The sequence below is a fragment of the Rhinoderma darwinii genome, chromosome 8 (assembly GCF_050947455.1).
Source record: "Rhinoderma darwinii isolate aRhiDar2 chromosome 8, aRhiDar2.hap1, whole genome shotgun sequence".
NCBI classification, from domain to species: domain Eukaryota; kingdom Metazoa; phylum Chordata; class Amphibia; order Anura; family Rhinodermatidae; genus Rhinoderma; species Rhinoderma darwinii.
Window position 1 is genome coordinate 109,757,369 of NC_134694.1, and position 23,143 is coordinate 109,780,511.

The window sequence follows — 23,143 nt, forward strand, 5'->3', positions numbered from 1 at the left end:
ATGATCTATAAAAATCTGTATGCCTATAGGGGAGCCTACTAAAAAGTGAAAGTCTCATCCCTTGGAGCACATAAAAGGTGAAGACAATCTGTAAGCAGATATTTTGTGTCATCCGATCCTTCTCCCATCAGTATAGGAGTTGGGTAGCAGGACAGCCGAAGGTTTAGTTAAGTTCCTTGCTTTTGGCCCACATTAGAAGACGGTCTACCGCTCCAGCTGTAAGGAAACTACAACCCCCAGTATGCCGACAGCCTGTGGTACAGCCGTTTCTAAGTTATATCTGTTTCTGTGATAGATGGGTGGCAACCAATATGACGGCCACTACCGGTCCCACAAGGGAGGTCAGCCAAATCCTGAACAGGGCAGCTCTACGGAGCTCCTTTGTTATTCAGGACTCGGCAGACATTCACTGTGGTATCGGCAGTGGCCATATTGGTTGATATGGAGACAGCGGGGGGGGGGGCATTGCTGCATAACCACGCTATTCAGGAGTCTGGGAACCCCCTGTGGGAGCTGTGATAGCAGCCATATTTTTGTCACCCAATTTTTTAACATATAATGAACAACTGAATAACATTTTAGAGGATAACCAAATAATGCTCTCCGACTAGATTGATCCTTTTTATTTACATGGGGGGGGGGGGGGGGGGGGGGAAAGGTGACTACCAAAACTGCTCCTCCGAGGTTTGTCAAGTGGCTTATCCCCCCCCCCCTTTTTCTGTATTGTTGCGATACCTGGACCATTGTCTGGCATGGTCGTATGACAACCCCTATGAGAGTAGTAATGACCGCCATATTAGTGGTCACGCAGACATCTGCTGGAGTTCCTCTTTAAGTATCCTATACATGACTGATATATTGTACATTACAACTTCTCTGAACGATACTTCAAACGTTACTAATTTACGCTAAGGAAATACACCTGAAGATTATTCCTCGTCCTATATCCTGTTCTCTACAGCGAAGTGATAGCGGAACACGTGGACACTTGTAGGTCTAGTAATCATCCTCTTAGGACACGTCTCCAGCCGCTATATTTTGCTCGACACCAACTCATGGAAAAAATTTTATTCAACTAAAAGTATAATACAAACAAATATGTACAAAACGTGGTATACCCGACACGTGGGGCTCAGTCACTGTCACTACCGTCACTAGATGCGGAGCCCTGGTCACTGCCGCTCTGGTCATCATTATCCTGCTGAGAACGGTCGCTCCCAAAAGGACTACTACTGGCGCTGCGGCTGCGACTCCGGCTTCTTCTGGTTTTCTCTTCTTCCTCTTCACTTCCGCTGTCTTCTCCCTCACCCCCGCTCTCATTCTGCGCATCGTCATCACTTTCATCATCATCACTTCCAAAGATCTCCTCCTTATCTCGAGCAGCCCTGTCCTCCTCGCTGCTTTCCTTGTCCTCCTCTTTCTCCTCTTGCGCGTCTTCCCGCTCGCTCTCGCTGCTGGAGGCTTCGCCGGCGCTCCCTTCCTTCTCGCTGTCACTGCCCTTGTCTCCATCTTCTGCATCTGTGAAAAGAGGAGGCAGAAAATCAGGTCAAAGAACGTATCAAGCCCCGTGTACTAACTTGTATCGCCCCCTGCAGAATTTTCAGCATAAGTTGCATTTCCTTTTTTAGATGGCTTCAATTTTAAGGTTTGCATTTGCCATGGTCTAGGAGTTATACGGCTGCTTATCTCCGTAGTCAGAACTAATAGTCATCAGCATATGTTATGACATTTCTAGACCAGTCTAACACAGGGAAGACAGAAGATTTGGATAAAAAAAAAAAAAACACACAAGGAGAGGAATTGTAGACGATCACGATAAGGAACAGGGAATTAGTCAGTGTGAATGAGAGAAAGAAATACAGGAGTTGTGCTGGGTGATCACTTACCTGATCCTTGATTTTCACGATCCACCCCAATCTCCTCCTCTTCCTCCTCGGGCTCGTGGTTCTCCAGCTGAGCTCTACGGGCTTCCTAGAAGCGCAGAGAAAACAATCAGAAACCCCCTGAGCTAGACAAACCTTTAAAAAGGGTAACAGTGATTTGTGAGAAGTCCATACACGGAGACCCCCCACCGATCCCTAAAAAGAAGCGGCAGAGGCGCTCAGGTGAACGCTGTGCCGCTTAGTTTCTGATCTGCTTTCCTCTGAACGGTGTATGGACTCAATAGAAAATCTATGGGTCCTTGAACCATGTGCTCGGTTTTCCGAGGAAATCGGATAAGAAACAAAGCGGCACAGCAATCACCCGAGCGTTTCTGCCGCTTTATTTTATTGATCGGTAGGGGTCCCAGTACACAGAACCCCACCGATCAAAACTTCTGCCATGTCAAAAGTTTAGTTGTCCTTTAAATGTTATATTAGGACTTATTTCCCATTCTCTACAAGCTGTAGTGAAACTACCACTCCCAATATGTCTGGAATGACAGAGTTGTTGTTCCAACCCAGCGGTAGAGCCACAGTTTGCGGGCCACTGCTCTACAGAATCTTTCCCTTCGAGCTCCCAATGTTACCTGAGCCTCCAGCTCCTTCTCATTCATGTCTCTGTGTTTCACCACCAGCACAGCATTTGTTCCGGACTGGACGCCGGCCTTCACCCTCCTCTTGCTGAGACGCACTCTGTAAAGATGTGAAAAACCTCCGGGTTATACCACACAGTCCGCAATCACAAACGTAACACCCAGAACCCACACAAAGCCAATACATGGCCAACATTCACTCACCAAAACCGGTGCATCTAAAGACAGCACTAAAATTAAAGCGGAATCTATTCCCAACACATGACCATTGCAATGCAATCTATTGCTCCCTGTTATCAGCCACTCCAAATTGGAAAGTAGATGATTATAGTGTTTTTCTGCGATATTGCTGCTCTTACGGAGAACGCAGAAAATCTACAACAAGAACGGTGTGCGAATGTTTGTTTTTTTAGAGAGAGAGAAAGAGAGAGAAAGAGAGAGAGAGAGAGAAAGATATATATATATATATATTATGAAGTTTGCTCGGCCTGTAGCTTTCTACTTCAAACCTTCGCACTTTAAAAAAAAAAATAAAAACATGTTCCCCACCTGGTTTCCAGCTCATTGTAGTAAACACCATCGCCTTCACGGAAGATGAAGAAGTAGTTCTCCTCGTATCCCTTGCTGGCCTTGTTTTTGACGTTCCAGTTGTACTCTCTGGCGATCTTGTAATCATATCTGTAGAGAAAAGGTTTTCCGCTTAATGGAAGGCACAGGAACAGTAATAGATATGAACAGAAAGACAATCACTCCCAATATGGACAGGGAAGAGGAACGCACTGGGTCTAATACATGGAAGCCGGCAGGCATCACGTTCTCAGCCTCTCTGCACTTACATATCATCCGCCATGTAATCCAGGCCCTCATCCTGGTCCCTCTTCCTCTTCCGCATGGTGTCTTCACCTGGCAGAAAGTAGGCCACAAACTGGTTTCCTTCTTCATCCATCATCCCCCTACGGATAAACAGATAAATACATGAACGGTCGGTCTTCTCACCAGCCGTCAGCGGCAGACAATCGCTGCATTATAGGGGGAGAGAGAAGTCTTCACCTGATCATGGCTTGTGACATCATATCCAGCGCTGTGGTGCCGGACGTCTCCTTAGGAGCAGGATCAGAGTCAAAGATGACCTGAGCGCAGGGATTGATCCACATCTGGAAATAGAAGGGGGGGGGGGGTAACATATTCAGAGTGAATTACACATTTAAAGGGAAATGTGCAACGACATAACCAAACACCTCCATACCTTGAAGTCGGGGAAGGCAGGCATGACCTCCACTGGGGTGACGCGTGGCTTGCTGTAATGTTGAGTAATCTGAAAGAATGAAGGAGTTAATAAAGTCTCAGTTATGCAGGGGTGGGGGGGTGGGTTGGGGTCCTTATTTTGGATCCATCGTGTTTGCACTTACAGGTTTCTGAGCATCTTCAAAGGTCTTCTCAATAGCAGAGATCTGGCTGTCCCTGTCCTTGTAGATGTCGTCCTCTGTAAACTGCTGCTTGACGGACACTCCGATCCTGAACACGAGAAAAAAAAAAACATAGATTAACGGAGAACGAGTCGCTGTAAACCCTTCCAAGACTCCCAAAAAGCTGACCGTGTAGATGTTATTCCTGTCATTATAGGGATATTCCGGAATCCGCAAGTAAAAAAAGCTTTTTCATTGCCCCATGAGAAGTTAGACACTTTTCCAATATACTTTCTGTATCAATTCCTCGTGTTTTTCAAGATCTCCGCTTGCTGTCGTTTAATAGGAACCTTCATGGTTTACAATTTAATGGTCACACAGGTGCTGGGATCGTTACAGTACAGTTATGTGCACTGGTGTAACCATGACAGCTTTATGTCCGCTGGAGGTAAACAATGAAGGTTCCTATTGAATGACAGCAAGCAGAGATCTTCAAAATGTACACAGCAAAGAATTGACAGAATGTATATTGGAAAAATGTATAATGTATTTGCTGATACAAGAATACACTTTTAATACAGATGTAGAACTCTAAAGCATATAAAAGAATGGAGCCAATCAATTATGATAGGCCATCAATATCAGATTGTACAGAACACAATTCTTGGCAGCCCCACGATCAGTTGACAAGTGCATCATCCCCCTCATTGTTTACCAGGCACAGCGCCCTACATTTGGTAGAGGCTGTGCCTGGTATTGCAGATCAGTCCTGTTCACTTGAATGGGACTTAGCTGCAGTACCAGGCACAGCCACTACAAAATGTAGGGCGCTGTGCCTGGTAAACAATGAGGGGGAAGAAGTGCCGATCGGAACACCAGACCCTTCACTCAGCTAATCAGTGGGATGACGGGTGTTGCATCCCACCGGTCTGATAAGGATAGGCCATCAATGTCAAAGTCCCGGAAAACCCTTTAAAAGGGGACCTCCCACTACAGACATTTAAGGCACATTGAGTCCATGTCTAACCCTGGACCGTCACTAATCCAAAGAATTAGTGTATGTTCACACAGTGCAGATTTTGCCTGCATTTTAGAAGCCAAAACCTGAATGTAATCCAGGAGAGCAGACCTATAAGGCCTTGATATATTTCTTCTGTTTTGGTTCTGTTTTTGGCCTGAAAAATACTGGCAAAATCTGCACTGTGTGAACAAGTCCTTAAAGTGTTTGCTCCACCAGTCTATGCAGAAAGGTTGTTAATCTCCATTATATAGAAGAGAAGGATACGGCCAAGTGAGATTCCTGGCTGTTCCTGTACCACCGACGTTAAAGTCCCTCCAGTTGTACTTTCCCACCCGAAAGCACATCAGGCGTGGAGACGCTCCTGCTCACTGGGCGGTACAATTGCTGCCGCAGATGTATGACCCCCGGAGAGTATCATGGACGGGTACTATTAGAAGTGGACCCGTGCACACTACCCTCTGGGCATCGTACTCAGCGTGAAGTAGCGGTTCTCGTGTTCAATGTCTGTTTTGGCGGGAAATTACAACTAAAGGGTCTCTTTAATGGAGAGCGACTACACATGAGCGGTCACCTCTCTGCTGAGAATGGGAGAACGGTCAACCCAGAGGTCAGATATTTAGAACATATCCTATCAATACCCCATAAATGTGTCTAGGAGAACCACTTTAAGGTTAATCACGCATTTGACGGTTGTGGTGCAGCACTAAACTGCACTACTACTGCGCTCCAAAAGCCCCAGATGTGACCAATGTCAGCTCTGGGGGCTCGGACAGCCACAACCAGCAATGCACTTCTACCTATATTCATTTACTGCCACCATGGACAATGGCAGGCGTATAGATATGAGGCCCGCACGCGCCACTTACTTGACTTCAGGCTTCTCGTTGGAGATTCCGTATCTGTTGAACTCTGTGGAGATGTACTCAGTCTTCCTCATCCAGGGGACGACTTTAGCATGCTGCTGAGACCTGCCGGAAGAAGAGAGGGTTAACATGGAAGTAACGTAACACAATAACCGGCCTGCCAGAGGAACAGAGGAGGACAACTGCCCCCATCAGATTGTAGAGAAAGGGGGGGGGGGGGCGACAGAACACCCATCTGGGTCACCCCGAAAATCCTCTAAATTAGTAGGAATTGTTTACGGCACCGACATCACATGAGAAAATAAACTATGATGGTGAATATCAGAGAAATTCCTGTTCTTGGACATTTAACCCATTTTAAGCTGCGGTCAATGCTGGCCGCGCCATAGAAGAGGCGGATCAAAGTGTGTCCGTAATCGTAGTAACCGGTGCAATAAATAACACTATTCAGGATGATCGGTGACCAGCGTAAAAAAATATATAAAATCGTTTTTAGTCTACCTTTCCCCATATTATAAATTCATAAAAGTTTAACCCTTCAGTGTACGTACCCCCAAAAAGAACCACTTATTCCACAAAAACCAAGGCCTCGTACAGCCATGCCGGAGTTAAAGCAAAGCTTTTTTACAATCAGAATATTGAAAGGTATAATAAAAAATGTTGGGTCCTATAGGGGTTAAAAGTTACAGGCCCTAAGGCCCCTGCACACGACCGTAAAAATTGTCCGCAATTATGGACCCATTCACTGCTATTGGCCACGGACACCTTCCCGTATATTTTTGCATTTTACGGGCTGTGCTCCCATACTTTGTATGGGAGCACGGGATGAGAATGCGGGCAGCTGCCCACAAACACGGTCCATGATTACGGGCACGGCTCTGTGCATGAGGCCTAAGCCTGAGGCTGCACTACTGAGAGTCTGATGACAACACTTCCTGGTCTGATTCCTTTCGGGGTGCAGTTTTATCACAGATGTCCACACATAATCTATCGCTATACGAGGCAGGATGCGGATATTGATATGGAAGGGTGATCGGCACAAGTTCACATTGACAACAAAGTACCTGACACAAATCGGAAGAGGACAGAACATCAAAATTCTTCAGTAGTGCAGCCTCAGGGTTTAGACCCGCAATGTAGAACAGAACCTGTCGCCTCTCCTGACACGTCTGTTTTAGTAAATAATTGTATTCCCCAAAACATAACCATTTTGGAGCATCTTTTCATAGAACTCTACATTGTGCCGTTCCTCTGTAATTCTTCCTAGAAATTTATGACTAAAATCGACAACTGGCTGTTACGAGTTGGGGGGGTGTTCCTGCACAGACTGAGCCTGTCCAATCAGTGCTGACAGAGCGAGACAGTGAGGGGACACGCCTCAGACAAGGAGAATGATACCCAGTTGTCAATTTATTTATACATTTCTAGGAGGCATAACAGAGGAACGGCACAACAAAGAGTTCTAAGACAAGATGCTGCGGAATTGTTGTTTTAAGGGGAATACAAGTATTTACTAAAACAGACGTGTCAGGAGAAATTACAGGTGCTCCTTAAATTTTCTGATGGGAGGTCTCCCTTAAAGTTGATAGGGGTTGGGGTCATCTGTTCAGGATACTCATCTCATGGCCAGAGTGGAGAGCGGTTACAATGAGCGTCTCTCGCTCTGGAGGATCGGTCCCGTATTACACAGACAACACAACGATAAGAATGTGCACTGTGTAATACTTAATTTCTACTGTGGTGGCGCTGCAGGGATATTAAACACTTACTACCAAGTTTCCCCACAGATTGCAGCTGATCGCTGGGTGACACGTTGTGATCAGCTTATTGCCATGGGACCGGATCGCCCACCTCCGGCTGCAGTACGTACCTCTTGGAGCTGCTGGGGGCTTGAATTTCCTCCTCAAGAAGTTTCTCATCTGCAATATCCAGCAGAACTGAAATCACAAAGACGACAATGTATCAAATTGCGCCTCAGTGCCGCCGTTCTCACGAGCGTATACATAGCTCCCGGTCTCACCATTGGAGTCTATACGGTAAGTGTCAGGGTTGATGAGGTCGATGGTGACCCCCAGGTCCGGCTCCGTCAGGAGGTCATGTTTATGCTGCTTCTCCAAGGAGGTGGCTTTATACTGCACAAACCTATGAAGACACGGACCCCGGTGAGAGGAGATCCAGTAACCTTTACCCAAAACGCCCAATTCTACCGCCGACCCTTACCTGTTCTGGTCAAAGGGGTATGTGATAAACTTGGGGTCAAAGGGAATATCGGGAAGACTATTGCAATATTTCACTCGACAAACCACTCCAGACCTGCAGAGAATGAAGATCAACATCAGGAACCAGCAAGGAATACAATCAAGAACTTTTTAAATACTTTGTTTATATTAAAGTCTTCTTCTCCAGTCACATCCAAAGCTGCATTCAGAATTCTACTGGTTTCCATCACCAAAGAGAAGTGCATTGTGGGTGCTGTGATGGCAGTCACGTAGTTGAAGATTTGCGGTTATATCATGTGAGGTGCAGAACTAAATCTCCATGTCCAGCAGAATTTTGAAAGCAGCTTTGGAGGTGACTGGAGACAATAACGTGAAATGACAAAAATCAGTGCAAAAAAAAAAGTAAAGCAAAATGGAATTGCCCTGTAAATTTAACTCACCGTTCTTGAACAGTCCGGTGGGAATTCGATCTGAAAGACAAAAGAAGAGGATGATGATGAGACAAGGACAACAACATTGGTCATCAACCTGTGGATCTCCAGCTGCTGGGAAACTACAACTCTCAGCATGCTCCGACAGCGAGGAAATGAGCGTAAGAATTCGACCTGACCGATCCTGGTTTCCCCCAAAGAGAGATGCCTGGATCTGCACAGCACCCCCTAGAGACATTAGATTGTCAGAAGACCCCCCCCCCCCCCTAATCATGGGGTCCTTAGACAGGAATTTAAACGTCTATGGCCACGATTACATGTGCAAGCACAAGTTTCTCCTTTAATGCGGCATCCAATTATCCAGATGTGATCAGGTCACCATACTGATTGCAGCAGGAAGAGGCCAGTCCTAATGTGTAAATCAGTAGAATCCCAATAATCTGGCAAAATCATGAGCACGGAGGTGCCGGATTATCAGAAATGTCAAACTGTTGTAAATGCATAAACTGCCACCCAATGGCTCCAGTAAAGGAGTCAAGTGCCAGTATTAAGTGCGATCTTGCTAATCCGCCATTGTATATCGGATAAGCAGAACTTCCTGACCATTGGATGCCGTATTAATGGAATAATGGTGGTCAAAACAGACATGTCCAATGAGTTCTGTGATCAGGAGAAGAAAGTGATATGGTACAGTGACCCGATACATTATATCGTGTATGAGCCTGAATCTGAACACGGACTCTATGTCCGTAAACACAAGACACACGTATGACGTCACGACTCACCGGTGGCCCTCCTCCCGCTGGGCCTGCGTCTGTATAGTGGGCGCCATGTTACTTTACTGCACGGATCGACCAACCGTGCACAACTCCCGGATTTGGGGTCCTCACAAGCTCCGCCCTTTTTTCAATTTGGATCAGGCAAATGACAAAGGCAGCCCTAAAGGCCCCTGCAGACGGTGGCATGACGGGATATGTAGTTTCGGCAGAAGCGCGCAATCTATTGTAGTGGAACGTAAGAGAGACAGGAGCGGAAAGGAGGGGCTATGCAAATAAGACATGACCCCCTGCCCAGTTGTTTGATTGACAGTAAGAATGTCGTATCAGTAGCCGACATTGTGCTTGTACGGAACTGCGGTTCGGTAATGGCGGCGCCCATGAATCAGGCTCTTGGACCTCAAAATCCTGGGCCCCCAGGACCCCAGCTTGGCCTCAGCGGGAGCCAACAACAACAACAACAACAACAACAACAACAACAACAACAGCAGCAGCAACAACAGCAGCAGCAGCAGCTCGGACTCGCCCAGCAACAACAGGATTTTGATCCAGTACAGAGATACAGGATGCTTATCCCTCAGCTGAAAGAGAGCCTGCAGGTAGCGGACCACACAGCTTCATACAATGCGGGGGGGGGGGAATAAAAACTACAGGTGCTGTCCAAAACAGCCAATTGGGTCACTGCTTTTATTTCCAAGCCAGTTCAGGAAAATGAAAGCTGCAATCTCATTGGTTACTATGGGAATCCTCACCATAACAAAATGGTGTTGTCTATAGCAGCCAATCAGGCTACGTCTATTATTTTCCTAAGGTGGCTTGGAAATGAAAGCAGAGACCTGATTGGGTGTTATGGGCAACTGCGTCTCTTTTGCAATGATTTTTATACATCAACAATTTGTCCTTTTTCACCTGTATTTTTCCATCCATTGTCCCATACACATTTTGAAGTAAATGTTCCCTTAAAGGGGGTTTCTCGTTTTAATCTAAGAAAGTGTATAAATGTAAGTTTATACAATTGTCTGAGGTTCAGATGACTGTGCTGTAAGGTCGTGTTCACACAACAGATTTTTACACATGAAAACCGCCCACAACCAGCGCCCTATTCGTTTTAATGGGAAACCACTTTATTGTTCATACGGAAAAATCCAGCCGTGAAAAAAAAAGGAACATGTCACATTAAAAAATCTGCAGCGTGCCTTCAATTCCGTGCAGATTTTTTCCGCTACATGTGGATGGGGTTTCTGCCTCTTCAATCACGTATATTAATTTTACTGCAAATTGCTGCGGATTTACATTGCGGAATCGGCACTGATAATTCTAAGCAATTCTTCAACGTGTGAATTCACCTCGACAAACCGTGTACGTGTCACGTGACCAGGACGGGGCTGTCATCCTTTGGGAGTTGGGGTATGTTCACATGACCTATTTTCAGCCGTTTTTTGGGCCGTAAACGCCTAAAAATACGGGTGCTGAACGCCTCCAAACATCTGCTCATTGATTTCAATGGGAAAAACTACGTTCCGTTCCCACGGGGCGTTTTTACGTGGCCGTTTTTAAAAACGGCGTGTAAAAAAGAAGTGCATGTCACTTCTTGAGCCGTTTTTCATTGACTCAATAGAAAAACAGCTCCGAAAACGGCCGCAAAAAAACGCTTGATGCATAAAAAAACAGCTGCAAATCGGAGGCTATTTTCCCTTGAAAACCGCTCCGTATTTTCAGCAGTTTTTTGTTAGGCGTATAAATATAGCCTTAAAGGGGGTGTCTGATAGAACACACCCCTTTCCAGGTGCCCTATTAGGGCATGTGGACGTCGGGGGGGGGGGGGGGATCCACTGCATTGCCTGAATGGGACGAAGTGCAGAACCCGCCATTACTGCGGATGATTGATTGTGCCGGTATAAACCGTAAAGACGAGCCCCTTCATTGTTCTGATCTCTCTCGCAGGACGGACCCTCACAAATCACACATTGAAGTCCTTTAAATATTTTCCTTTTTATATTCATAATTTTTTATTTTTTTTTGCAGAATCTGATGAAAATTGCAGCTCTGAATCTGGCGCAGAACACCAATATTGATAATGGACAGTAAGTATCGGAACACGTGGAAACATAAAAATGTTGTAAGACCAAAAATGGTTGTAATCCATAATTTTGCAAAACATTGAGTTCTTTTGCCCCCCTCTTATATACCCCCCCCCCCAAACATGTTTTTTCGATGAACGAGACTAAAAGCTGACGCACCTTTTGTAATTATTGCACACCGATTTTTCTTTTTACTTTTGCGCTTCTTTTCACGGTGCTGATCGCCTCCATGCCACGCCGCATTGATACCACCTCAGCAGTGCCACAGGCTGATCGCCTCCATGCCACGCCGCATTGATACCACCTCAGCAGTGCCACAGGCTGATCGCCCCCATGCCACGCCACATTGATACCACCTCAGCAGTGCCACAGGCTGATCACCTCCATGCCACGCCGCATTGATAACACCTCAGCAGTGCCACAGGCTGATCACCTCCATGCCACGCCGCATTGATAACACCTCAGCAGTGCCACAGGCTGATCGCCTCCATGCCACGCCGCATTGATAACACCTCAGCAGTGCCACAGGCTGATCGCCTCCATGCCGCGTCGCATTGATAGCACCTCAGCAGTGCCACAGGCTGATCGCCTCCATGCCACGCCGCATTGATAGCACCTCAGCAGTGCCACAGGCTGATCGCCTCCATGCCACGCCGCATTGATAGCACCTCAGCAGTGCCACAGGCTGATCGCCTCCATGCCACGCCGCATTGATAGCACCTCAGCAGTGCCACAGGCTGATCACCTCCATGCCACGCCGCATTGATACCACCTCAGCAGTGCCACAGGGTGATCACCTCCATGCCACGCCGCATTGATACCACCTCAGCAGTGCCACAGGGTGATCGCCTCCATGCCACGCCGCATTGATACCACCTCAGCAGTGCCACAGGGTGATCGCCTCCATGCCACGCCGCATTGATACCACCTCAGCAGTGCCACAGGGTGATCGCCTCCATGCCACGCCGCATTGATACCACCTCAGCAGTGCCACAGGGTGATCGCCTCCATGCCACGCCGCATTGATACCACCTCAGCAGTGCCACAGGGTGATCGCCTCCATGCCACGCCGCATTGATACCACCTCAGCAGTGCCACAGGGTGATCGCCTCCATGCCTCGCCGCATTGATACCACCTCAGCAGTGCCACAGGGTGATCACCTCCATGCCACGCCGCATTGATACCACCTCAGCAGTGCCACAGGGTGATCACCTCCATGCCACGCCGCATTGATACCACCTCAGCAGTGCCACAGGGTGATCGCCTCCATGCCACGCCGCATTGATACCACCTCAGCAGTGCCACAGGGTGATCGCCTCCATGCCACGCCGCATTGATACCACCTCAGCAGTGCCACAGGGTGATCGCCTCCATGCCACGCCGCATTGATACCACCTCAGCAGTGCCACAGGGTGATCGCCTCCATGCCACGCCGCATTGATACCACCTCAGCAGTGCCACAGGGTGATCACCTCCATGCCACGCCGCATTGATGCAGCAATTCATGCAAAAGGAGCCCCGACCAAGTATTGAGGGCAGTAGGGCTGTGGCTCCCGGTAATAACGTAGCCGTAACACTATGACGGATCCATTGTGCAATAAATCTTGATAATCCCATTAGTTTTGCACTATTATTATTATAAAAAGCCAAATAAATGGCTGTGGCGTTAAAGGGCTGCACGCAGTTATATTGGCATCACTAATAGATTTATAAAGCCATAGCATTTTGATGTGTAGATTATGATCTTTACCATTAGATGGCGCTACACACTAAAAAGCCAGTAGAAGGAAGTAGTAACACAACCGGTTTAATATGAGAACAGTCACAGCCGGGGAAGAGAAGCTTTTAAAGGGACAAATACCGCTGGAGTCCGGCTGATGGAAGGCTTGACATGCGATCATTGTTTTCATGTGACACCGACGCATCACCGCCGCATGAAGGACTGTAATTACTTCCTCCAGGCAGACACCCCATAGTATAATATATAATCTTCTCTTATCACTTTGTTTTTTAATAGGGGAGTCTTATTAATAATATTATTAGTTTTTTTTAGGTTTGTGAGATTGTAGATTTAGCTGTTTTTTGAAAATCTGTATTTCTTGATGAGTTTTGTACACTGCCTGTGACATGCATGCTGCTGTACAGGGCACGGTTTGCAGCCTCTCCTGTGCCTTTCCGTATGTTTGTTTCTGCAGCTCTCCATCATCCTGCGTATGAAGTGGACTGATCCTTATTACTTTTGCTTGTGATAATGGGATTTGGTCACTGAAAAATTTCCATCCGGATTTTCTGTGCCGAATTTCAGCAACCTTTTTCACGAGATGTTGACCTGCGAATCTACCCCGCATGTGTTTTCTGCAGTTCTTCCCCGTAGAATGGATGGTATTGGTGCAAATCTCCTCCAGTTTGCTGCTACTGTTATACGCTGCGTGGAAAATTGTGACGGAAATTCTGCTGTGTTTAGGCTGCGTGTGGATGTGCCCTAATAGCTGGTATCAAGGAGAAGCCTGATCTTGACCATTTAACCCTTTTAGATGCCTCTGTCACCCCATCGACGTCCCTGCAATGCGATCGCGGGGTATCGATGGGTTGCCATGGCAGCTGGGGGCCTGCAAAAGGCCCCAGCTCTGCCCCCTGTCTGTGCCTATTAGGACCTGCCCTGACACAATAATACACTGCAGTTCAGGAGTAGAATTATATGTATGTAATATAAAAGCAATCGGGATCGCAGATAGCAGGACTAAAATAAGTTAAAAAAACTAATATTTATTTAAAAAAAAGTTAAGAAACAATCATGTTTTGTATTAAAAATCCACTTCTAAGGTTGAACTTAAAGAGGCTCTGTCACCAGATTTTGCAACCCCTATCTGCTATTGCAGCAGATAGGCGCTGCAATGTAGATTACAGTAACTTTTTTATTTTAAAAAAACGAGCATTTTTGGCCAAGTTATGACCATTTTCGTATTTATGCAAATGAGGCTTGCAAAAGTACAAGTGGGCGTGTTTAAAGTAAAAGTACAACTGGGCGTGTATTATGTGCGTACATCGGGGCGTGTTTACTACTTTTAATAGCTGGGCTTTCTGACGAGAAGTATCATCCACTTCTCTTCACAACGCCCAGCTTCTGGCAGTGCAGACACACAGCCGTGTTCTCGAGAGATCACGCTGTGACGTCACTCACAGGTCCTGCATCGTGTCGGCACCAGAGGCTACAGTTGATTCTGCAGCAGCATCGGCGTTAGCAGGTAAGTCGATGTAGCTACTTACCTGCAAACGCCGATGCTGCTGCAGAATCATCTGTAGCCTCTGGTGTCGATGTGTCCCCGCTCGTCTGACACGATGCAGGACCTGTGAGTGACGTCACAGCGTGATCTCTCGAGAACACGGCTGTGTCTGCACTGCCAGAAGCTGGGCGTTCTGAACAGAAGTGGATGATACTTCTCGTCAGAACGCCCAGCTAGTAAAAGTAGTAAACACGCCCCGATGTAACGAACATAATACACGCCCAGTTGTACTTTTGCAAGCCTCATTTGCATAAATACGAAAATGGTCATAACTTGGCCAAAAATGCTCGTTTTTTTTAAATAAAACCGTTACTGTAATCTACATTGCAGCGCCGATCTGCTGCAATAGCAGATAGGGGCTGCAAAATCTGGTGACAGAGGCTCTTAAAATCTAAACATACAAAAAAAAAAAAAAGCTATAAAAGTTAATCAATAAGTTAAAAAAAAAAACTCGTCCTGCAAAAAACCAAAGCCCTCGTACGACTACGTACATGGAAAAATAAAAACAACTTTTGGACTTGGAATGCGACAATGAAAATACGAGAAAAAAAATAGCGTCCTAAAGGCAGGTCCTGAAGGGGTTAAGAATGTATTCTTTGCTGATTACATTTCGTAGTTTTATAAAAAAAAAAAAAAAAAAAAATCAACCAGAAATTCCCATTAAATCAGCCGTGGTTCATTGACGTCTCCTTCATTCCGGTGGATGATCACATTTATTGGGGGTCTGTCCGCTGCTGACAGATAACGGGGGCGGGGAGGGAAGCAATGACGACTCCACTTCCCAAGAGCTCGAACCTTTTGTACCTGAACTTGTTGTGCAATCGGACAAAGAAAAGAAAAAAGCCATTTCTGATGCAATCGAAGTAACCGGAGATTTTCTGCTCAGTGACGTCATAGGTTTCTTCTATTAACCCCTTCCTGCACCAGGTACTTGTATCTCAAGAGCGAAAATACATACGGGAAATATCCGCTGTTTTCAAAAAGTAGAGGTCACACTAAATATTTTTCGGCAGAGTGTTCTTAGCCAAGGAGGAGAAGATCATTACCAGTAATGAAATGTAAGGCTCTGCTCACGCGCTTAACAAAATACGGCTGAAAATACGGAGCTGTTTTCAAGGGAGACGTTTTTTTAATCAAGCTAGTGTTTTCCGCTGCGTTTTTTTTTATTTTATTTTTTTTATATTGAGTCGATGAAAAACGTCCCAAGAAGTGTCCTGCACTTCTTTGACGCGGGCGTCTTTTTACGCGCAGTCTTTTGACAGCGACGCGTAAAATGACACCTCTTCTGAACAGAACATCGTAAAGCCCATTGCAAGCAATGGGCAGATGTTTGCAGGCGTAATGGAGCCGTCTTTTCAGGCATAATTCGAGGCGTAAAACGCCCGAATTACGTTTGAAAATAGGTCGTGTGAACATACCCTAATTTGAAAATGGTGCAAAAAAAACCCCCTCAGAACAGAACGCCGTATTTCCCATTGAGATCAATGGGCAGATGTTTGTAGGCGTTCTGCTTCCGATTTTTTCAGGACGTTTACAGCCCGAAAAACTGATGACAATAGCCTGTGTGAACATACCCTTAGGCCTCATGCACACGACCGTAGCCATGTGCACGGCCGTGATTTTCGGGTCTGCCGGCTGCGGACTGTCAGCCACGAGCCACCCACAAATCGCGGGCAATGCACATTATTTTCAATGAGCCTGGACCGCAGAAGACGGCCGTAATAAGACGGGTCCGTTCTTTCTGCGGTCCGGGCTCCCGGGCCATGCACAGACCGTAAAAACTATAGAAATGAATGGGGCCGCAATTCTACCGTGGATTATCGGGGGAATTGCGGCCGCAAAAGCACGTTCGTGTGCATGGGGCCTTAGAGTTCATCTGCTGAAACATATTTCCATATATACTGTACACAAAGGTCAATGTAGTAAGACACTTTGCTGTAAATGTTGCGGTCGGTCAACTCTATAGTCTCGGCATACGGACGCAGTGTTTACAGCAGAAGGTATGTTACTATGTGCGTGTGTATATATCATGACCGAGTATGGCACGGGGGTGTAATAATCCGCCCACCACTGCTGTGTATATATTTAGAGTATTTTGCCCCACCGTCACTGCCAATGGCAAGCTGCTGCCCGGTACATAAAATTTTTAATTGGCGGAACGCGATTGATTTTCACGCGCCTCGCACGGACCTATGTTGGTCTATGGGGCCGTGCAGACTGTCAGTGATTTTTTTTGTTGTTTTTTTTGCGCTAACCGTGTTTTCTGCAGATAGCACATTCGTTTCTATAGGGTTGTGCACACAAGTGTTTTTTTTTCGGGTGCGTTGTTCCGTTCTGCAACTTATAGAACATGTGTTTTTTTTTTGCAAACTGTACCGCCATTTAAAGTGTAGCGAAACGTTTGACAAATTTCTGACATGTCAGAAGTTTGGATTGGTGGGGGTCCGAGCAATGAGACCCCCACCTATCGCTAGAACGAAGCAGCTGAAGTTCTCGTGTGAGCGCTCGGCCGCTTCGCGTCTGTTCGGCTTTTTCCGGAAATAAATGTATCGGTGTACGGGCTCATAGACTTTCTATTGAGCCCGTACTCCGATACATCGGCTTTTCGTGACACATTTTAGTTGTAAAGAAAAAAAAATTAAAACGACCGAAGGGTGTATTCACACGGTGCGGTTTTGTCACACGTCCGCAAGCCATGGTAAAAACGCATGCATTTTTTTTTCAGTGTCGTTTTCAGCCACATGGCAAAAAACTTGGCAAACCGCGTTGTGTGAATTCACCCTAAACACCATGCACTCCAGACTGATACATTGTAACAAACTATCAGAGATTTGTGCTGTTGATTTATTTATCTCCAAGGATTGTCTAGACTGGATACCAATGTATCTACTTCTCAGCTGAGAGCAGGACGAGGTATATAGGAGTGTTTAGACTCTAGATGGAAATTAGAATTGTCCCGTTCAATGACAGCAAACAAAGATCCTGATGGTGAGGAACTGAAACTCAAGTATATCTGAGTTTTATAAATGAGTTTTCTAGGATTAGAAGAAATGGCTGCTTTTTTCCAAAAAACAGTGCCACACCGGTCTACAGGTTGTGTCCTTGCACGCACAGAGTTTCCTTCCAGTCATCAGTAAGCAGAAATTTGGAAATTAAACAGAATTGGTTTCAGGAGACGTGAATGGAATATCTCAGATCACGGCTGCGGCCGCAGAATTCACCTCTATAGTGACCGACCGGTTGTTTCTAATTTTTTTTCTATGACTGAAGCGATTTCCTGTGGGGCAATGATGCTGATCTAGTTGTGGGGATTGTCACCTCACTTTTTCTGTTCGCTATTGATGACATTGGTCAGGCCTGGAGCCAGCGATCACATGCTGGAGCATCGGGTGCCGCCTGGTTGAGGAGCAGAATCGAGCTGTCCTGGGTAGTTAGAGAGAACATGTCCCCTCTCCTGACATGTCTGTTTTAGTAGATACTTGTATTCCCCATGAAATAATTCTAGAGCATCTGTTCTTAGAACTCATATGTTGTGCCGTTCCTCTGTTATTCCTCCTAGAAATTTATGAATAAATTGACAACTGGGTGTAACCAGTTGGGGGTGTGTTCCTACACACTCTGACACTGTCCAATCAGAGCTGACAGAGTGAGACTGTAGCGCCCCCTCTCTCTTTTTTTTTTTTTTTAATTTATTTTTATTTTTTAAAAACTTTACATTTCCCAGTTGTCAGAGTAAATCGCTTACTTTTGTCAGTAGTTACAACAGCCCCTCCCCCAGTAGTCACCCTAAGACCTCTTCTCCCCCAAGTACCCCTTACCCACTGTTTCTGTGATGTGCCCTCTCCTGCCAGGAAGCTACATATGAGCAGCCTATTGCCAGCTGCTGTATATAGTTTCCTATTGTGTAGGTGCACACAGCAATGTCATTATATAACATGAAGGCTAGGACTACACGGCAACTTGTAGCCCGCTAATGATTGTGAATGTGGTCCCGCTGACCTCCATCAGGTTGTCACGATCTTATGTCGTGTGGCCACAAGTCACCGTGTATCCCAGGCCTTAATAACCGCCTCTGGATGCTTTTTTTTTTTTTTTGGCACCAATGGACCCCATTGACGTAGGATGGGTTCCGTCATGGTGTCCATCATTTTGACTGCAAGAATTGCGCTGCATTTATCGCTAGTCTTCCCGTCCAATCTGACCGTACTGTCGACGTAGGGTCTGAATTTAGCCCCTGGTGGCAGTGTGAACATAGCCTGCTGGTGGATGCCCTGCAGTATACTCTCGTCACTCCAGCTGCTAATGGGGTTTTTCGTAACATATTATGGAATTGTTATATAAGCAATTCTCGGGTCTATTCTGGAAAGTCCTTACAAAGCTGGTGCCTCACTTGAAGGTTTGGTTGCCCCAGCTTTTCATATTACATAAAGAGCTTGCTTGCCCTGTACATGTTTCGGATCCCTTCCATAGTGGTGAGGGTGCGGGTTGTGCCCGTCACGGTCCATTCTCTGCTTACACAGCGCTCATTACCGGCCTCTTCTCTCTCTTATATAGGAAGATTGGTGATGGCGGCGTTCAGAGGTTTGATAAGAGCCTGGAGGAATTCTATGCCCTGTGTGACCAACTGGAGCTGTGTTTGGTATGTAACGTGCCCGTGCTGTGTTGTCTTCGCAATGTCTCACCAGGACGGACCCCTTTTAGATGTGATATTGATGCCCAACTAGTGAGTGCAATCCTGCCCACAAAGCCGTTATGGCAACTCCCATCCTCTTGGATTGCTGACACTCGAATACTCGCTGGACAAGCTTCCTGACTACATTTATTTATTTTGGTGAATTAATCAAACGAATAATTTGATCGGCCAGCCCTATTTTCTGCTTCTTTCATGTAATTCTCGGTGTTTTCTGCCCCAAATGCAGGAGCGAGAAGCTACAATGGGGGCGGGAGCTCTCAAAATTACCAGAGAGGGGCAGGAAGTCTGTGAGGTGCAGCTTCAGCCAATAGCTGCTAAGCAGGAAGTGATGTCAGAAGAGGACGTCCTTTTATCAATTTCTCCGCCCAGCAACCTGTAGCCGTTTTTTTTTTATTCCCTGTGGAGTTACTGACGTATGGTGCGCAGGACACCGTGGTAACTTGCATTAAAGGGGCCACCAGTTCACAAGCCATGAAAATATCCCCTTAGTTTCACTTTAATCCTCCGTTCTGCAACATTCCAATATACTTGTGTACCAAATGCTCACCATTTCCAAGATCTCTGCTTGCTGTCAGTGAATGGGCTTCCATTGAAGCTAAAATTGGTCCTGATCTCAAGTCTAGCTGATACCGGTGCACAGCTGGGGACACGAGAGTGCTCTGATACACTGTAACGACCACTGCATCTGTGCCAGTTTGACTTGATCAGGGCTGGTTTTCAGCCTCTGCTTGCTGTCATTGTTTAGATACAGAGATATTGGAAAATTGCAGAAAATGTATTTGCATTGTGAGTAGTTACTCGCTGTATTCGGCTGCTCTCCTGCGCTCTGTACTAGTCCGGAATCCCAAGAATGTAAATGTATGAAACAGGCGGCGCTGATCCTACTCCATGTCGATCCTCCCTCATTATGTGCCGGCTCTGTAGGACATACTTAGGATTGCTTGTTGCTCACATTCGGTGGGGAAGGGGGGTGTCGCAGTAGTAGTGGAGTCATAGGAGTGGGCTGTGAGCTCCGGAAGTTGGGGGTGGGAGAAGGATCGGCAGATTAGGATTACAGGAATTTGGGAAGAGTTCTTGCTGTGTGTTTGACCTCTCTCTTTTACCCTCCCTCAGCGCCTCGCATATGAGTGCCTCTCTCAGAGCTACGACAGTGCCAAGCACTCCCCTACACTGGTGCCCACAGCTACCAAACCTGATGCCATCCAAACCGAGAGCCTGCCCTACACCCAGTACCTGAGCATGATCAAATCTCAAATATCGTGCGCCAAGGACATACATAACGCTCTGCTGGAGTGTTCCAAAAAGATCATGGGTAAGACGCCAACCACACAGGGCGTCTTGTGACCCTCGCCCACAGAATTTTTGAATGGACTCGAACCATTGCAGGCACACAGCGGGGGTTTGTGGGCCGCCGTCATCGTGGCTCATAGTGACAAACTCTAAGGTGTGAATGGTGACAAGACCCCGTCTGCGGTTCTCACTGAATATCTTCATTGTGATCACAGTTCTCCCTCCTGAGGATGCCCACCTTCTCAGAGGCGCCCACCGTCATAACCGTAGACTCCCTCCATGTGTTCGGTGGACAGACGGGACTCTACAACCATGAAGCTTCTCCAACAGGATGGTTTGACAAACTTTCATTCACCAAGTGCGTTTTCTAATTTACTTCGTGTTTAGTTTATCTCCACATTGTTTTCAAGGTGTCTGCTTGCTTTTATTGAATGGAGGCAATAATTGTTTATACTTGGAGGCTAAAAATTTGTTCTGCTCACACAGGTCCATGGACCTGATAAAATTACCAGTTGGGAGATCGGGACAGGTTTGCAGTCTCTTCATATGAGCCACGTATGTTCATTCACTGATGGCAAGCAGAGATCTAAAAAACAAATGGGGAGAAATTGAAACACAAAGTACATTATAGATGTGGAGGACTTCTAATTATGCAACGACCAAGCTGGAATGACAAAACCTGGAACCCCCCTCTAACTTTGGGCGCTCTCATGAACGTGGCCAAATGTTAGCTACCTGGGGGCTACTTTGTCTACATCCTATACAGGTCGTCTGCATCGTTATATTTCACAATACGGGTACCAAAATGGATCCTAAAATTTGTGTCTGCTTCCCCTTCCCCTGCTTTTTTATTTTTATTTTTTTCAATAAAGGATATAGACCAACCGGGTAACGTCTTTTCTTGGTCACTAGTGCTCATACCATTAGTTTTCTTTATGTACATTCGTTAAGCAGTGTCGCAAGGTCTGGCTAAGATGAATGCTAGTGTTACTGGTGGTGTTTTTCCCAGAAACAGCGCCACTCTTGCACATTGGCCATATTTGGTATTGCAGCTCGGACCCATTCACTTTTTTTCTAGTATCAAACAACATCTTTTTAATAGAAGCCGGCTCAGCGATCGGCTTATTACCGCTGGCCTGGCTTTTCTAACCCCCGGCGATCATCCACAATTGACGTGGGGAAGACTCGTACAGGGGCCACCACAGCGATCATTTTGGGTCATAGAAGGGAGTCCTGAACGGAGGAACTCCCTCTGTGATGTAGGGCTTATGGAGATGGGCTGACTTTAATTGTCGGCTGAAGCGCTTATGTGAATGTCTATGAGCAGCTTAAAGGGACCGTTTCTCACATATTTACGTGTGAATGATGTCATAGGCTGTGGATTCAAGGGTTAGCGGCTCTTTAAACAGGTTGTCCACTTTCTGACAACTGATGTATCCACTGGATAGGTCCTCGTTATATCATCAGTGCGGCTCTGACACCCGGACCCCGCACCGATAAGCCGCTCCGGTGAGCTGCGGCACCGGATGTTATGGCCCATTATGCTATGTACGGAGCCGTAAGCAGTTATCTCCGTACATTGCATAGCGGCCGTGCTACTGAACTGCAGGTCCGCTCCTATTCACTTGAACAGTACTGCAGCTCAGCCGCTATTCCGTTGCGGGGCCCAGGCCTCGGACCCCCACAGATCATGTACTGATGATCTATCCGGTGGATAGGTCATCAGTTGTCAGAAGGTGGAAAACCCCCTTTAAGGGCTTATTTACACTTGCATTGGGCCCCTCCCTTTTTTATTTGGGGGCGGAGCATTTTCTCTGCTGGGATTCTATTAGGGGGTTGGGGTATGGACAACAAATATGTTACGTCTGTGTGATACAAGCGGTTTCCTTTAAATGCTGTATGTGGGCTGCTGTACCCTGATGTTTTGTACAATAAAAACGATGGCCGTTTCAGCTTTTAGACTCCTCCCACTTCCCGATTTTTATAGATGATGTAATTGCATAAAATTGGAACTGCATTCCTGAATCTGTTGGACTCGCTCTTTTGCATTTGGATAGAGTCCAATAATAACCTTACTTGGTTGTGGGAAATTTCAAAAAGTTGTCTGCTTTCTTCCAAAAACAGCACCACACTTGTCCCCAGGTTATGTCTGGTATTGCATCTCAGCCCCATTTATCCCAGGAGGGTTGCAATACCAAACAATGGACAGGTGTGGCGCTGTTTCTGGAAGAAAGCAGCAATATTTTAGGCTTCGTTCACATCTGCGTTGAGGTCCCGTTCTGACGTTCAGTCGGAGCTTTCCGTCAGAACTGGACCCTGAACAGACACACAAACTGACATCAGAGGTTTCCATTTCCATCACCATTGATTTCAATGGTGACGGATCCGATGCCCATGGTTTCCGATTGTCTCTGTTGTGCACCGGATCCGTCGTTTTGCCGGAAGCTATAGCGTAGTCTACTGCACTTTCAGCCGTGGCAGTGGGGTAGACACAGACCCGCTATATAGTGTGTCCGCTATATACATATCTGCAAATATGTCCATGCAACTATAGCCCTGTATT

At 46.4% G+C, this 23,143-nt stretch overlaps 2 protein-coding genes across 3 annotated transcripts; one reads left to right on the forward strand and one right to left on the reverse strand.

The window, feature by feature from the left end:
* Window positions 1–1,053: 1,053 nt before the first annotated feature.
* On the reverse strand, window positions 1,054–9,792 carry PAF1 (PAF1 component of Paf1/RNA polymerase II complex). Its single transcript, XM_075836301.1, has 14 exons — window positions 9,241–9,792; window positions 8,465–8,494; window positions 8,026–8,118; window positions 7,826–7,947; window positions 7,676–7,742; window positions 5,809–5,910; window positions 3,925–4,030; window positions 3,762–3,830; window positions 3,566–3,669; window positions 3,352–3,468; window positions 3,065–3,193; window positions 2,510–2,615; window positions 1,887–1,971; window positions 1,054–1,518 (listed from the first exon to the last, which is right to left on the reverse strand). Exons 1-14 carry the CDS (start codon window positions 9,285–9,287, stop codon window positions 1,133–1,135), a joined length of 1,563 nt encoding a protein of 520 aa, XP_075692416.1. The 5' UTR covers window positions 9,288–9,792; the 3' UTR covers window positions 1,054–1,132.
* Window positions 9,261–21,465, forward strand: MED29 (mediator complex subunit 29). Of its 2 annotated transcripts, none has more exons than XM_075836303.1 (4): window positions 9,261–9,830; window positions 11,257–11,315; window positions 19,152–19,236; window positions 19,517–20,497. In XM_075836303.1, exons 1-4 carry the CDS (start codon window positions 9,501–9,503, stop codon window positions 19,667–19,669), a joined length of 627 nt encoding a protein of 208 aa, XP_075692418.1. In that variant the 5' UTR covers window positions 9,261–9,500; the 3' UTR covers window positions 19,670–20,497. The 2 variants fall into 2 exon arrangements, with proteins under 2 accessions (XP_075692418.1, XP_075692417.1); XM_075836302.1 differs by having other exon boundaries at window positions 9,296–9,830; window positions 20,404–21,465.
* The last annotated feature ends 1,678 nt before the right edge of the window (window positions 21,466–23,143 follow it).

Excerpts from the sequence above, each read along its gene's own strand:
- PAF1 (XM_075836301.1), bottom strand. The coding sequence starts at position 9,287 with ATGGCGCCCACTATACAGACGCAGGCCCAGCGGGAGGAGGGCCACCG. Across the intron at positions 8,495-9,240 it reads CAGCGGGAGGAGGGCCACCG|ATCGAATTCCCACCGGACTG; the intron begins GTGAGTCGTGAC and ends TTTGTCTTTCAG. Across the intron at positions 3,469-3,565 it reads ATGTCACAAGCCATGATCAG|GGGGATGATGGATGAAGAAG; the intron begins GTGAAGACTTCT and ends GTTTATCCGTAG.
- MED29 (XM_075836302.1), top strand. The coding sequence starts at position 9,501 with ATGCAAATAAGACATGACCCCCTGCCCAGTTGTTTGATTGACAGTAAG. Across the intron at positions 9,831-11,256 it reads AGCTGAAAGAGAGCCTGCAG|AATCTGATGAAAATTGCAGC; the intron begins GTAGCGGACCAC and ends TTTTTTTTGCAG. Across the intron at positions 19,237-20,403 it reads ACCAACTGGAGCTGTGTTTG|CGCCTCGCATATGAGTGCCT; the intron begins GTATGTAACGTG and ends ACCCTCCCTCAG.